Source organism: Hippopotamus amphibius, chromosome 1, assembly GCF_030028045.1.
Source record: "Hippopotamus amphibius kiboko isolate mHipAmp2 chromosome 1, mHipAmp2.hap2, whole genome shotgun sequence".
In the NCBI taxonomy this organism is placed as follows: Eukaryota; Metazoa; Chordata; class Mammalia; order Artiodactyla; family Hippopotamidae; genus Hippopotamus; species Hippopotamus amphibius.
In genome coordinates, this window is record NC_080186.1 from 45,205,358 (window position 1) to 45,222,400 (window position 17,043).

Below are 17,043 nucleotides of genomic sequence, written 5' to 3' on the forward strand. Positions count from 1 at the left end.
TTGAAGAAGCAAACAAAAATATTTTACTCTTAAAATGACAAAGTAAAATTAGACAACCTCTAAACCAGGGGTTCAATGAATTTGGATGAGAAAAAAATTAGTATTTTCACCGACTTCTAACTGAAATACAGCATTTCCTTCAATTATGAACACAGGCAACGATTAACAGTACTGTTAGCAGTACCTGTGACTTTATCACCAATAGAAGAAATCAGACATTTAGATATTACATTTGTTGCAGACCTTTCAAAACAATAGTTTGAAATTACTTTGAAATTCCAGGAGTTTTAGAGCCACCAGTAGGCCTTATTTTATGTGTTAATAAAGAAGTACATATATACATAGTTGCAAAATTTCAAAAATACCTTAATAACTATAGTTTAATATAGTTTCCTTTGCAATCCTTCATATTTAGTTTAATGTGAAAACATTCTGAGGAACAGTCTATCGGCTTCACCAGATTATCAGAAAGGTCCATAGCATGAAAAAGGGTTAAGAACACCTGCTCTAAACAGATAAGTCGTTAACATCACAGGAAGAGAACACTTAAAAAAGAAATACGTAAGCTGGCGTCAACAATTACACATTTCAGTAAAGGTACATAAACCATACTTCTGAACTTAATTACAGTATTGCAAGGAGTCGGAAAGTCCACACTAACTGTACAATCTAGCTTTCCACAGAAGGCTGCACTTCCCACTATCTGAACCTTCTATCTCTGTTACTATACATACCTCCACCCCCAGACTCTGGAACAAAGTAGTGAAGGAAAAAAAGATAAGAAAGGTAGCTCATAATGATACTCATATTCAAACATAACCTGCTCCGCAACTGGAAATGTGGTGGGAGGGGCTCAGGAGCACACTGGGTTAGTAGACACTGGGCTAGCAAACCTAGAATTTGAGGACGGGGATAAGTTGATCAAGCATTGTGGTTTAAAACTGTAGCCCAAAGTCAAGTCTGGTAAGAAGCTTAGGAGTGCATGGGACAGCCTTCCCAGTTTGCTCCGCAATACTCAGATTGTGACTATGGCCCAAAGACTAGGCTTACCATCCAAACAATAATGTGGAGGAACAGAGAGCCTTATACCTAAGAGCTCAAAAATATATGTGAAACAAAATGAAATAGGATTATTGGGCCTTAAGAAACAAAAACAAAACCCTGGAAAGGGAATGGAATCTCCCGTTTCTCTGTGGCTGGAAAAGCACAAAATTTAATAGATCTTGGAGGTTACTACAGAGCCAAGACATCGCTGGCCTCTGGACTTGCCCCTCTGGTCTATCGTGCACTGTTGTCAAGTGCATCGTTCTAAAGCCCTGCAACTCTCTTGCTTTATAGCCTTCCTATGCTTTCCACCTTGCTCAAGACCAAGTCCAGGTTTAGTAAGGTCTTTTACTATGTGATCCACCCAGCCCTACCTATTGCTATGCTTCTGTATGCTCTATCTCAGCCTGCTGAACAATTTGCTGCTCCCTTACCCTCTTGCCTCTTAAGTCTTTAAGCTTACTGTCCTCACTGCCTGGAACACTGCTCCTTGCATTCTGTTTGGCTTTTTCTCTCTGGGTTTAAGCTTGGATATCACTTCCTCCCAGAAGTTAGGGGTCCTCCCCTATACTTCATGCTTATCTGGTCATAGCATTTATCACATTAGTAATAGTCTGTCTCCTCTTTCAAATCTGAGCAACCAGAGCTGGGCGCTGGGTCTTGTCTGTTGTTGCAGTCCCATCTCCCAGCATAGGGCCTGGCACTCAGGCTCTCGAGTGGTTGTTGAATGGTTAAACCGTGGATCTCTACTACGACAGCTCAGCAAAATCACTGCCATGGTGTGGCACTCAGCTGAGAATGTTTTCATAGATTGCTCCAGAGGTTGGGGTGGGGGTGGGGGGGTGCTGATTAGCTTTATCAATAAAAGTCTAGAAACCTCTCTATCAATGATTCTCGACATGTGGTCCTAAGATACTTAAGAGCCCACAAAAATTATAATGGAACTATTTTATATATTTAAAAAATCATAGCAGAAATGGCACATTTATCTAAGATAAAGCCATACAGACTAGTAATACGGGATAAAGTTGTTTGCTTTTGGCTCAGAGTGAAAGGACTAGGTTTCACACGCTAACTAGCAGCTCAGATTGGCTGATAACACATCATACGGATTTCTGAGATTCGACCAGATAATCTGGTAATTTCTGATTTACAAAAAAGATGTCATATATATAAGGTATTCATGAAATTTTGTGAAAAGATTGGGAATCTTGGGCCTAAATCATTCATTATGGTGATTCCTACTGTCTTTGTAATTGCCTGAATCAGTATGTCTCTTAGACCAGGGGCCTGAACCAAGCAAGGACCTTAGGAGTCTGGTAGGTTTGAACCAGAGACTTCAAGGGTCTTGATAATTTGCCTAGGACTGAGGCAAGCTTCTCAAGAAGATGCTGTGTGGTAGGAAAGAAGGTGATACCTGTCTAATGGAACAAGTAAAGTTGGGCCCACCCAAAGGGCTAAACTGTTACTTTAGGAGAAATGGCCAGTTCTTTGGCTTTTGTTGGAATTTTCAAGTCAAGTACTTTTATGCTTGTATACATTGGGGGGGGGGGTGTAATTTTTCTTTTCTTTTTTAAAAGTAAACTGTTTTTGAAAATGTCAGCCTGGTTTAATCATGCTAAAATAAAAAGGCAGGACACAAATATTTGAGTGCCTACTAAATAACAGGAATGACTGGGTATTTCCTCATACAAGGAATTGTCTCATAAACAAGAGGGGAAAGTCTGTCTAAAATTGGATCAATGCTTTCAAAAGGAATGAGGGTATCTCAGGGGTAACTCATTCAGGAAGCGAAGAGAAACAAAGCCACGGGAGGGTGGAAGAACACAGGACAATTATACAGTTGCTCCTTCTTATTTACATATCCTAACAGTGGGCTCCCTGACTTCTATAAATCTGCAGCATTTTGAATATACTCGCCTCAGTTTGCTTCACTTGCATGCATTACAATTAAACCTGTGTCTGATTAATGAACATAAGTGTGTACCATGGGTGGTAAATAAGACAACTGGGCTTATTTTAAGGTAAATCCAATCCATTTCTCATGTTCTATAACTGTTTTCTCACAAAAAATCAGAGACAGATGATGACTGCTTAGAAATGCCTCCTCTTTTCCCCATTTGGATGTGTTCACATACTTTTTAACTCTCTATCTTCCAAATCTAGACAACCTACTATTTAAAAAACCCAAACCTGTATTTTGTGACCAAAGCCTTACTTGATTAATTAACTGTATTTTCCTTTGACTCAGAGAAAGCTAACGACTAGGCTGAAGGTAAGTGTGTGACTCATTCTTTAGTTAAATAGCACGACTGCAGTTGCCAGTAATGCCTGTGTCAGGAAAGTATTGGTTTGCAAAGTCATTTAAGATTTCACAGTATAATGACACTGAATCATTTAAGACTGTGGTGTACTATGTTACCTGATGTCACTCTTATTTTTGTACCTGTATTATTGATAATAATAACAAAGGAATGATAATAACAGTTTTTGCAAAGTGAATTCTATACTTAATTCTGCATCACGAGAGTCTAATTCTTACTGTCAAAATGAAAAGCTTTCTCTGAAAATATCTTTAACTTATACTTGATATGTTTTCTAACAGAAAAATACTTCTTTGGAAAGATCTATCCAACAAAAAAATCTCTAGCCTGTGCAAAATAACATAAAATGCACTTGTGAGAGTCATTTTTGCTTTAATTTGCTCCCTGATCATCATATAGTAATAAATAGAGCACATTTCCTAAGTATTTTCTGGGTTGGGTAGGGGTGCAAGGGAAGATCTGGAAAATCAGGAGTATATTAACTCAAATTTCAGCACATAATCATTCAAATAAAATTTTAATGATTTCAGTTCAATACAACTGAAAATGTAGTGTATTAAAGGGCATTTTCTACTCAATTTCAAATTACAGGCTATGGGCCACTTCTGAGCAGGAGTATCATATCCTACTGAGTATTCAGCTTATTAACTAAGATGACTGACACGGTAGGAGGTGGGGAAGAACAATGATCAGCTCACAGAATCTGGCCAAGAAAGGAAACAAAAACAATGCAAATAATAATTAAAACAGCTACAGATATTAGTAAAATAAAAATACAATCCCAAATATCCCTCTCTTAAATTACTGGAAAAAAATTACAGGTAAAGTTATAGCAAATACAATCTTCACAGATTTGGATAACTTTATTTGCATTTAATAGTGATTTTTAAGCCCTATATCCAATGAAAACATTTTAAAAAGCTCTATGAGGAATGGAAATTTAGATGCCTATTACACTTCTCTTAAAAAAAAAAAAAGCTTAAATTTCTGAATGAGCAAGATTCACTTTTGCAGGTAGAGGCCCTGCTTCTTCATGATCTTCAGCTTTAGATCTAACAACCACAAGAGAAGAAGCTGGATATCTGTTTAGCTTTTGTTCATTCACAAATTCCAAGTCACCATAGATACTCAGCTTCTGCAAAAAACAATCAATGAACATTAGCAATCTGGATAACCAGGAACCTCTCCAAGTAAGTCGTCAAATAGCAATTTAACCTGTAAATATTTGGTTAAAAAAAAATTCTATAAATATCCTCAAGAATGCTTTTATTCAAAGTGTCATAGATATGTGATTCAGTTCCCAGTGGATGGCCAAAGAAAACTTTTCCACATGTCCTGACTTAAAATACTTAGAAGTTATCAGCTGAATATCAAGAAAAATTGTTCAGGTTTAAATGGAGCAGGTGTGGTCATACCAAGAGCATGGATTCTGGATGTCTGATGCCTTAAGTGATCAATTCCTTTCAGATCTTAATCTTAGCTCTCTGACCAAGTGGTCAAATGATTTGGGGTAAGTTTCTCTGCTACTAAATGTTCTAAATTAACATACATGGAAAATGGTATATACTATTTTAAAAGGCTGTGAATAGAGCAAAGAATATACAAGAAATACTTTAACACTGATGAAAGGTCTCCATAAACATATAAAAGTTCAAATTATTACTAACATATCCAAGAAGATAAAAAAACGGAAGAATGAAAGCATAACACAGAACCAGTGCAAATGCCATAAAACTCACTGAAGTACAATGGAAATGTCTAATATATTCTGAGAGTAGGTCTACTTAGATATAGGTCTATCTCCTAAAGGTAAAAAAAGAAAATGAAAAGTTTTTACTAACAAATGGGATAGATTTTGTTGTTAATGCATATGGCAATACATCTGATTCTCTAAGTCAAACACTGAAATGCTGACAATATTGACAGTGCAACTGACTACATTAAAAGACAGAACCGCACAGCAGTACCTGATGTCAGAAAGGCACTTTCAGAAGGTGCTGAATAAAGAGTGCCTTCAAAAGTTCAAGTATCTACAGTACCAACATGTGCTACAACATGGATGAACCCTGAAAACATTACACTAAGTCACAAGAGACCACACATATTGGTTGTGTACGGTTGGTGAAGATGCTTGGGAGGAAATGGGGAGTGACTACTAGTATTAGTTTCCTTTTCGGGGTGATAAAAATGTTCTAAAAGTGATTTTCGTGATGGCTGCTTACTTGAACATATTTCAGATGTGGTCTGCCGTCTACTGTTTCAAGGCAACAACTATCCTGCAACAAGGAGGTGGCTCAGTATCTGACACTTTTCCAGTTAAGATAATATTTTCGAGACAAACTCAGTGATTGATGGATTGGACATGGATCTTATACAGTGAGGCCTCCTAAAAACCCAAATTAACATGTGATAATTTGCTCTAGGGCATAATGAAAGAGAAATTTTCACAACTCTATTTAACATTTAAAAACCCTGAAACAGCGACCAGGAACTGTTTAAATAACTTCAAACATCTATATGGAAAAAGCTATCTAGAAGATCAGGGAGAAAGAGTAAAATTTGTACAGAGAAATGGATGGAAGCATATGGATAACCTGTAACCAGTACGTTTAGTGACTTTGTGGCTACTCTGTATTCTCAAATTATCAATCAAATATAAGGGTACAATAGAAGTATTTTCAAAAGTGTTAAATTGGGAAGTTTATTGCCCAAGTATCCTTTATGAAAAAAATTACTTGAGGTATTCCAGCAAAAGTAAAGAGGAATCCAAGAAAGAAAACAACATACAAGAAACAGCAACTGAGATGACTTAGAAAATGGGAAGAAAGCCAGAACAAAACAAAAAGGGGTTCCATTAAGGAGAGAGATTTGGAAGATTCTCCTGGGAACACTTTAAAGTAATTCAGGTTTATATTTGCTTTTATGTGACCCTAATCGCCGCTGTATTTGGTTCTATTTTGAAATATTTACATAATCACAATATTGTAAATGCTACCTAGTGGATTTTAATTTTTCATATCAACCTATAGCAGAGCATGAAAGTATATATATACATACACACAAACACACACACACAGAGGAATGAATATATTTTATCATCAAGGATCATAATAACTAATGAAAATTGAGAGTTAGAGTGTGGGAAGAAAGGGAGAAGGAAAGGCAGTAATGAGCAGTCAACAGAAATTTATAAAGCACCTAAACACCAGCAAGTGAAGAGATGGAAGTGAGAGCTACACAGTGTAAGGGAACTGAACTCATCCTTTAGTAGGAGGACATCAGACAATGTCTAAATTTGATAAAACAAAAAAATAGAAGATAAAATTTTAAAATGGCAACTGCTTGGAAAAATTTTTAAAAACTATTGACTGGTTTATCTGAGGAGTGAGGAAGAAGAAGTCAATTTTATGTCACATGTATTACTTCTAAAAGTTAAAAATAAATTCAATTAGTAAATATGTATTTAGGCTTTAGGTTACAATCTTAGATAAGTTACAAAATTTTTTCTAAAACTCAATTTCTCAACAGAATTTAGATTAAAAAGCTATGGCATTTATATCGTTTTCTGATTGTCTCTCTTGAAACTTAAAGCTTCTACACAGTTTAAGACACGTTTCACCCTACTTCTTGAGTAGCTGAAGCCTTTAACATTTAACTTTGTTCCATCTTGAATGTTACTCTTCTTTGTATCTCTAATCTCTTGAACAGGGCCTGGCACATGGTATGTTATCCATAAGTGTATGTGATTTACAAACATGAATGTTATTTGGAGTCTTCTGAAACCTCTCTTAGCTGACCATTTGAAATCAGATGATCATGGTCTTGACAAATAAGTAAAAAGGAAGCCAACAAATAATGAGATAACACTGAGGCAGCATTTATATCTTTATCTGTTGCTTTGGCAATTCTCTGAGGCTGTCTGATCTCTAGAAAGGAATATCCAGTACTGCTGAACCCTGTTTATATAGTCAGGTTTGACCTGCCTGACAAGGACCACTATGAATGACAACTCTTTATTACCTTAAATAGATAGCTCAACAAGAGAAAAGCATTATTTCATGAAGTTTCAAAAAAATGACATTATAAGTGTGAAAGAACAGGGGAAAACAGTGGAAAAACAAGGAACAAAATCTTTATAAGTCACTTGAAATGATACTGCTTTAAGATCAATCAATGCCAACTCTTTCTGGCATTACTATCAGATGATATATGATGAGTACTTACTATGTACAAAAGAGGCTAAAAATAAATTATTTCAGAACTTTCCTAAATAAGAAAAATAAAGCTGATCATAAGTTTCCTGGCCTTTATTAGCACCATTTTAAGCTTTATTTGTAGTGACTGAAAAGGAAGTTTTTTTTTTTTTTTGAAAAGGAAACTTTTTATATTTCATGTATGAGCTCAAGATACCAGGTCCATGCTGAAGAGAAACACATTCTCTGAGCAGGTTTACAATTTCCTATAAACACACAGGATTATATATATAAATAACATAAAATATAAATAACATTGCTCACTGCTTGTATAACTTAAAATGGAGTCTCCTATTACTATGGAGAGGGGTCAGAAGTAACTTATGTTCCAATAATAAAATCAATGAAAAGATTTTATGGAAGTTTTAAAATAGGTGGCTTTTGATCAAGAAAATCTCAATAACTTTTCTAATGCTAAATTCTCAGCTATTTTTACAGTAAATAAGGGAGAAAATACCAGGGAAGGAGTATTTACACTGCAATATTTTCAAATAAGAAACAAAACATTAATATGTATTGAAATAGCTTATACAGCTTTTTCCCCCTCCCCTCCTCTTTTTTTTTTTTTTTTGGCTGCGTTGTGAGGCATGCAGGATCTTAGTTCCTCAACCAGAGATCGAACCTGCGCCCCTGCAATGGAAGCATAGAGTCTTAACCAACGGACCACCAGGAAGTCCCAGTTTATACAGTTTTTAATTGTGAAAAGAAATGCACTGAAATGGCAATACAAAATAGTTCTGGATAAGATGATTTTTTTCTGCTTCTTTATATATAACTTTATAAATTCTATACCAAGTGTATAGAATTTTTATGATTAAAAATACAGTTGAAAAAGCATTATTACTTAAAGTGTGGTTTCACATACAAAGTAAAGCCTAAAAGCAATGAATTCAAATAGCTGTTTTCGATACATTTTTCTAGAAAATATATCTCAGAAAAGAATAGGCTCTTTGAGGGTGTTGCCATACTTTTGATTGTTAAGGACAGGAAGAAGAGTTCTAGAGAGGGGCAAGAAAGTGACACCCATACACAAATATCAGGAAGGAATGTGTGGTTGCCAACAGGACTCCACATACGGTTCTAATGCTTTAGCTTTTATGACCCAAGGGTCTGGCGGCATATGTGGGAACAGCGAGGTTTTCTACAAACGACTTGGAAATAAAGGGAAAGAACTTCTCACAGAATTAAAGCTATACAATCAAGACAAATTTTATCACAGCAGAGACAACATCTATAAGGAAGAGAAAGATCAAGGGAGGGACAGATCTGAAAGGGAGGGACAGATCCCCAGGTCTGTAAGAAGTAATCAAAACCATAATGAGAGACACTATTATGTCTAAACAACACCAGAAGAGGAGGTCAATGCCATAAGTCAAGTAAGGTGATAAGAGAGGAAAAACCATGAAATGTCCATTTAAGAATGGTTTCGGGGGAAAAAAAAAAAGAATGGTTTCAGTAACAGAGTTTGAGTTTCCTGGCTCAAAAACATGAAAAGTGGTCCCGGTGGTGTTAAACTTCCTAGTGTCAAAGAGGTTACACAGAAGGTGAACTCCTGATACAAATCACATAATCAACTTCCCCAGTGATCACTCTAGGTTAACTAAAAAAACTTAAGGTACTGGCTTTGGAGTTAGATGGCCTGGGTTCAAATTCTGGTTCTACCACTTACTAGTATGTGACACTGGGGCAATTATACATTCTCTCTTGCAGTTTTCATATCTGGAAAAGAGGATAATAATAGCAGCCATCTCATAGAGTTACTGAAAGGACTAAGTGAGCTAATTCATAGAAAATGTTTAGAACGTGGAGCTAAACATTTCCTAGAACTGGGAGAAAGTGCTCAAGATTAGTCAGCAGTCCTGGGAACCAGATTGTGGTGATTTTATCAAGGTAAATTCCGTCTGAGGCAAGCAATTCAATCTTTCCAGGCAATAACTACACCAATCTCTATATGAATCTTTCTTTTACAAGGGGCATCCTAGAATTAAAGAGAAGGAACTCTGCTATGGAAGGAAGAAAGTATCACAGGGTCAACAAAGATTTACCACTATAGGTTTGTAGCTTTGTTGCCATGAGGATTTAGAGAGCATGGGGTAGCTAAAAAGCAAGTAATAGGCAAAGGCAATCCTATAAGATGTGTATTTATCAGGAACAATAAAATGATTAAAATATGGACACAGAACTAAATAAGAGGGACTTCCCTGGTGGCGCAGTGGTTAAGAATCCACCTGCCCATGCAGGGGACACGGGTTGGAGCTCTGGTCTGGGAAGATCCCACGTGCCACGGAGCAACTAAGCCCGTTGGCCATAGCTACTGAGCCTGTGCTCTAGAGCCCACGAGCCACAACTACTGAGCCCACATGCTGCAACTACTGAAGCCTGCACACTCTAGGGCCTGTGCTCTGCAACAAGAGAAGCCACCGCAATGAGAAGCCTGAGCACAAGGAAGTGTAGCCTCACTTGCTGCAACTAGAGAAAGCCCACAGGAAGGAAGGAAGGAGGTAAGGGAGGGAGGGAGGAAAGAGGAAGGAGGAAAGGAGGAATGGAGGAAAGAAGAACACGTAGGTAATTAACTAGAGGATGTTCAAATCATATCATAAACAGATGAGCTCTATAGAAATTTACCCATTCTCTAATACTTTCACAATCCAAGGTTCTTCCCAATCCTGTCTAACTTTATTCATTCTGTTTAATTTCCTAATTTAAGTTCTTTTAATCAAGTCAGTTCCTTACAGTCCTTCCCTGATAGTTAGCTTATTCTTGTCTGCATCTAGGAAAATTGCCCACCCTCCTCTTTCTGCTAATCCATACCATTCTTCTTTTCTCTCTTTTTCTATTGCATCTTGGAGGCACACAAGAACTAAAGTTTATTTCAGTTGGATTTGATGTCAATAGAATTTATTATCTTACGTTTAGTTATATAAATAATTTTCCTTCCTTGAAAGCTAAGTTGAATCATCAAATTACACTTTTTTTCTGAACCACAAATCCTTTAACCTTAACAGTATGTTTCTTGGGCCAGTTAAATTTTAATTACCAAGAAAGTCAAGATAGTTTTCCATCTCTCTCAGGGTCTACCAGAACACATTACTCAAAATCAAAAGCTCCAACCTTGCTGCTTCTAAAGCAGCAATTATTCCTTAACATTTGTGGCAATGTTAAATTTAAAATTTTAAGTTCTACAAGTCTTCTTTCTATCACCTTAGAAACTGACGTCCATGGGTTTTTTCGGTCTCAAAGACCTAGGGAGAAGAGAGAGACTGTACTCAAACCAGCCAGCATACACTGGGCATTACGGTAGTTAGCACTACAGAGAACTGGGAAGTGATTCCTGTGCTGCAAACCTGTAATTCTCATGCGTGCCAACCCCCACATGTGGGATTAAAACCACCAAATCTTCTCTCATTCTATTAGTAGAAAGGCTTTGCTTTTCTAGTGAAACCAGTAATGCATTTAAAAAAGTAAATCATATGGCTCAGTCTTCAAATGGCCTAAGGGTTAGAATTATATTTACCTCAGAGGGAACGTACTGCTCCACAGCTGTAGCAACAGTTGCACAACAAATCCAGAGCAATACCATCACAGAGAGAACAAGAGTCATGGTTAAAATCCACCCAGAGTTACTGGAGAAAAAAAAAATCAATAATTAGTTATGTTAAAATTACATAACATAAAAAATAGGAGGTTCATAACAATTAAAGGCAATCAACCATGTGTACTTAGTTTAATAATATAATTAAAACTCTACGTGTGCTACCTTTAAAACAAAAAAAACATATAGAAAATATTATAATAGCTATTATATTAGAGTGATAATGATGTCCTTTCCTCTATTACTCAAATTTATATAAGATAGCTATGTTACTTTTATAAATTAAAAAATCAAACATACTGGCTTTCTGCTAAATATATGAAATTAGAGCAAATTACTGTTAAGGGTATTTTTTAATTACTAAATGAGATAAAGCAAATCAAAGTGTCCTATAAACCATACAGTGCTACACAAATGTCATATATTCTTTTGCAAGGTATTAAGATAATCCTTGTTTTAAGAAAACCCAATATCCCAAAGAACTAAGGCACAGAATAGGTAAATTATGAAACGATCACTTGTTTTATAAAAGGATTCACAATAGGCTTCCAGAAGTTAGCTTCTCTAGTACATTTCAAATATTTAATTTACCAGAATTTACTTGAAATTCAATTTACAAGACCATATCTACTATGAGGCATTCTGTATCCATGAGCACGTCTCTTATAAAGAGAGAGCTATATTTTACTTATAATTAAAATATCTTAGGGTAGAAGGCCAGTTACAAGAATCAGCAACTGGAGTTTCTTCCTTAAGTGACTTACTGTTTGCCAAACTATAGATTAAGATTCAAAGAACAAGCCAAGCTATTTTTAAAATGTTAGATTTAAAAGAATAACATAAAACATAATGACAAAGGGACTTCCCTGGTGGCGCAGTGGTTAAGAATCTGCCTGCCAATGCAGGGGACACGGATTTGAGCCCTGATCCAGAAGATTCCACATGCCACGGAGCAACTAAGCCTGTTGGCCATAGCTACCGAGCCTGTGCTCTAGAGCCCACGAACCACAACTACTGAGCCCCCGTGCTGCAATTCCTGAAGCCCGCACGCCTACAGCCTGTGCTCCACAATAAGAGAAGCCACTGCAATGAGAAGCCCACGCACCACAACGAAGTGCAGCCCCTGTTCACCACAACTAGAGAAAGCCCATGCAGCCATAAAAATAAAGAATAAAAAAATAATAAATAAATTTATAAAAAACAAAAGCAAAAACAAAAAAACAACTAACAAGATTAGGTAATTACTTCGGTTTCATAAAACTTATCAAACTGCAACAAAAATCCAAAATACTGAGATACAGAACAATTTTTCCCTTTTTCTGTGCAAGGTCAAAAGCAGGTTTAGAAATGAAAGGAAGGGAAAATTTAAATTCTCATTTTCTCACCCAGTCTTTAGAGTTTATTCACTAAAAAGTATTAATTTTTAGTTTCCAAAATAACCCTACTGATATCTGATAAAACCTATCAAGAAACTATTTCCACTCTAAGAAATTACAGGAAGCATGTAGTTTGGACTACTGAAGTGTTACACTTGAGACAGAACAGTCCACTAGAGTATATACACACTTGTTCACCTCTACTCAAGGAACTGGTAGCTGACACAGAGTAGGTAATTATCACCAAGTGCTACTATGGCCTACTGTCTGTCTGTCTCTCTCTTTTTTTTTTGGTGAGGGGTGGGGAGTGGTTGCAGGGAGAAGGCTCATATTAGATCTCCTTGGGGAAGCAGAAGCATGTATATTTTGATAAAACCCTTCTCACCCTCAGAAGGCTTGATATTCCTTCCTAGGAGGGCACAAGGTCCCACTACCCTTGCCTGCCCACTTTCCCTCGCCACCCTTAAGAATCACTGGCATGAGGACTTTCCTGGTGGTCCAGTGGTTAAGAATTCGCCTTCCATGCAGGGGATGTGGGTTCGATCCCTGGTGGGGGAATTAAGATCCCACATGCTGCGGGGCAACCAAGACTGGGTGGCTCCAGAGCCCATGTGCCACAACTAGAGAGGAGCCCACACACTGCAACTAAGATCTGATGCAGCCAAATACATTAAGAAAAAAAAGGAATCCTTAGCATGGAGATGACACTCAGTATAGAACACAAAGCCCTCCTTTATCTAGAGCCCTTATCTACCTCCCCTAGCCTCCTGTGTAGCTATGTAGATAAAAACAAAAATGCAACCCCCAAGCCATTGAGACACACAGCCATCCCTTGGCATCCCCAGGGCACTGGTTCCAGGACTGCTGCCCCCTCCCATACCAAAATCTGAGAGTGCCCAATTTCCTTATGTAGAGTGGTGTAGTACTGGCATATAACTTATGCAACATCTTCCTGTACATTTTAAATCATCTCCAGACTGCTTACAATATCTAATAAAATGTAAATGCTATGTAAATACAGTTGACCCTTGAACAACATGGGTTTGAACTGTGTGGGTCCACTCATATGTGAATTTTTTTTCAATAAATAGTAACTGAGAAGTCTGAGGAAGCACATATAGTAACATAACTCAAAGACTCCCAACAAGAACAAGAATGTTTTGGTGCTGTGAAAATAACTATCCATTTGGGTTTTATTAAAGTAGTATGGGGCAACTCGAGGATGGATGATGCCTTAGAGGACTGGGACGGAGAGGGTGGGGGGGAGTCAAGGGAGGGAGGGAATATGGGGATATGTGTATAAATACAGATGATTGAACTTGGCGTACCTCAAAAAAGATAATAAATAAAATGCAAAAATAAAAAAATAAAAAATAAAGTAGTACGGGGGCTTCCCTGATGGCGCAATGATTAAGAATCCACCTGCCAATGCAGGGGACACGGGTTAGAGCCCTGGTCTGGGAAGATCCCACATGCCACGGAGTTATTAAGCCCGTGTGCCATAACTATAGAGCCTGTGCTCTAGAGCCTGGAGCCACAACTATTGAGCCCACGTGCCACAACTACTCAAGCCCAAGCACTTAGAGCCCGTGCTCTGCAATGAGAGAAACCACTGCAATGAGAAGCCCCCACTCTCCACAACTAGAGAAAGCCCGCCCACAGCAACGAAAACCCAATGCAGCCAATAAATAAACTAAAAAAAAAAAAAGTAGTATGAGTATTAGCCTTTAAACGAACTAAAATATCCCAAAGTACAACTGTGGATTTGGTAGGTAAAAGGTAAAAAAGTTTTCTACTTTTGAGCAGCTAATACAACTTTAAAATAATAAAAAGGACTGTATCTCTCTGATACAAGCCAGATTTTATTTCCTATATACATAAGTGAAGATGAATACATACAGAGATAGGCATCGTAAAAAGCCATCACTTTCTCCATCTTCAAGATAGTTTCTATGTGCTTGTGAACGTCCCATTTGCAGATCTGCTGAAATAACAAGGTGCAGTTTATGATATCCTATATCCCAAAAGCTAGTCTCAAATGACTGCTTCTAGACAGACATCTAGCTGCTTTTGTAAATGTAATCTGATAAATTTTATAATGAATGCAAGTTCCTCTGGCACATTAAAAACCAACTGGACATTATACAATATTATGAATTTCCTATTTTATTTTAAAATTTTTATTTACATTGATGCTTTCTGTTTAATTATATGTCTGAATGTAATAACAGAATTTGGTTTATTCATATCTAAAGTTAAAGATGGCCTTGTGTTATGTGCTGTCATTATACACCTACCAAAATAATTAAAAAGTTAATAAAATCAGTATCTAAAATAAGGTATGAGCTAGCACATTTTAAAAGGTAAGCATAATCTTAGCTTGATGTTTTATACTCCTATAAGTTTAAATTCACTTCTAGCACAGAAATGAAAATAGAATGAAGACATATTTTCAGGGTAGTTTCACTATTTGGTTAGTTTATTGGGAGATACGAGAATATCTCATTCGTTCATACTCAAAACATCCTTCAAAGCAAACTAAATGTTTTTAGAATAGTGATTCTCAAAGCGCGGTCCCCAGACCAGCAGCAACAGAATCCAGGAATTTGTTAGAAATACAAATTCTCATGTCCTAACCCAGATCTAGTAAATTGGAAACTTTGGGGGTGGGGCTCAGAAATTGTTTTAACAAGCTCTCCAGATCTTAATGCACATTAAGGTTTGAGAACCATAGTTTTAAAAATTATTTATTCACCTTCTATTAGTATAAAAACAATCATACAACCAATTCTACCACCACCAGATTTGACTGCTAATGTTTCTAATCCCAAGCTACTTAAAATAAAACTTACAGGACATTTTGCTTAGCGACGATTCTTTCAAATTTGTAGGCTCCTGCTCCAACTGTGGGGCATACTGGATTTCTGGCTTAGACTAAAATGATAATGAAAGCAATTAATTCACTTGTACTTCTTAAGCTTTTCTCAGTAGCAATTTCTATAACATATCTTCTCTACAAACACTCCAACTGAGAAAAAGTAACAAGTATGGTATAAAAAAAATAAAACACATAACCACAATATATTTTAATTGTATTTGCTAAGCATTAGATTCGGTACTTTGCAAAGAAACAGATTTCTAGCATCATCAAGAAATAAGCCAGTTTAATTTCCTGACAACATAAAAAAAGAAAAAAGAGAAAAAAAAAGAGGGACAAATAACAACATAGTGCATTAAGTATCACACCCTGCAAATATGAGTTCTAATTCTGGCTGATCAGGAATAATTTAGCAGACTGCTGAAATTTCTGCATAAGCACATATTATTTCTATTTTTTCCCATCTGAAACATTCCATTCTCCCCTACGCATGAGTAATTCGTAAATTATAGCTCAATACTCCACACTTTACATCTTCTATGTAGCACTGATTCTCTGGAGTGCGGGTTTCTCCATCACAGTTACACTTAAGTTGACACAAAGAAAGAATCAGAGCTAATCTCACATCTAATCAGGAATGAGAGTCAACTTAAGCTTTAACCTAAGTAGCTTTCGGACACAGAGACAAAACTCCTGTGTTTTAGTTATTAGCAAATTAAGTACAGGGGACCCAAGGACGATGTTAAAAATCACATACTAGACTTATAAGCAAGCCACTCAATTGTCAATAATAATTAAAAGGTTTACTTTAATTATTACCTGAGAGAAAGCGTCACAATGTAATTTGTTGGCTGGTAAATTTGAGGAATTTAACAACCAAATTAAAAGGAAGACAGCACGGTAGAGTGGTATGTAACCCTTGAGCTAAATTACCGAAGTCTGAAGCCTAATTCTGCTATTTACTGGCTGCATGACCTTAAACAAGTTAAACTCGCAGTTTCCTCATCAATAAAAGTGATAATACAACCTCATGAAGTCTGAAGATTTGAGATAAAATATGTAAATGTCTAGTACACATAAACCTTCAAAAATAGCAGCTATTATCATCATATCACATGGTAAATAACGAGGTAGGAGGAAAATTACCTCTCTAGAAGGCAATATGTTTCTTCAACAAGCTCGCTTATTAAGAGTTCAGGAAAAGCACCTTTAACAACTAAAAAATACGTCCTATTGCTTTTCTCTAATATGCCTGTGATATAAGTACACACCACTATTTATATTCAAACTATACTAATTTTTCTTATCTCTCATAACTAGAGGTTGCATTTTTATCAATTTAACCACTCAAAAATTTAGAAGACTCAGAGTCCTTGTTAGATAAGGAACAATAGGCTTTAGATAGGTTTCTAATCGGTAGAGCGAAAGGTAAGTCACACTGGGTCTTGATGTCCAGTGTTTTAATGTAGATTAATAAATAATTTTATTTGATGATAAATGTTTGTAAGGGACTAAGTACAAGGCTCTATGCTAGGACATTCATTTAAGACATATACTACTGTTAGTATTTACATGA

The 17,043-nt window shown here is 36.5% G+C and overlaps 1 protein-coding gene across 5 annotated transcripts in view; it reads right to left on the bottom strand.

Annotated features, from left to right (window-relative positions):
- Positions 1-17,043, bottom strand: part of TMEM59 (transmembrane protein 59) — a 27,877-nt gene continuing 10,834 nt past the window's right edge. For 2 of the 5 annotated variants that reach the window (XM_057711610.1, XM_057711592.1), the window contains 4 exons: positions 15,442-15,523; positions 14,489-14,573; positions 11,136-11,244; positions 3,869-4,503 (listed from right to left, as the gene is read on the bottom strand). In XM_057711610.1, coding sequence (XP_057567593.1) covers positions 4,348-4,503; positions 11,136-11,244; positions 14,489-14,573; positions 15,442-15,523 — 432 coding nt within the window. In that variant the 3' untranslated portion in view covers positions 3,869-4,347. Of the gene's footprint in view, positions 4,504-11,135; positions 11,245-14,488; positions 14,574-15,441; positions 15,524-17,043 lie in introns of all 5 variants that reach the window. The other 3 variants (XM_057711601.1, XM_057711619.1, XM_057711629.1) reach the window with 2 other exon arrangements.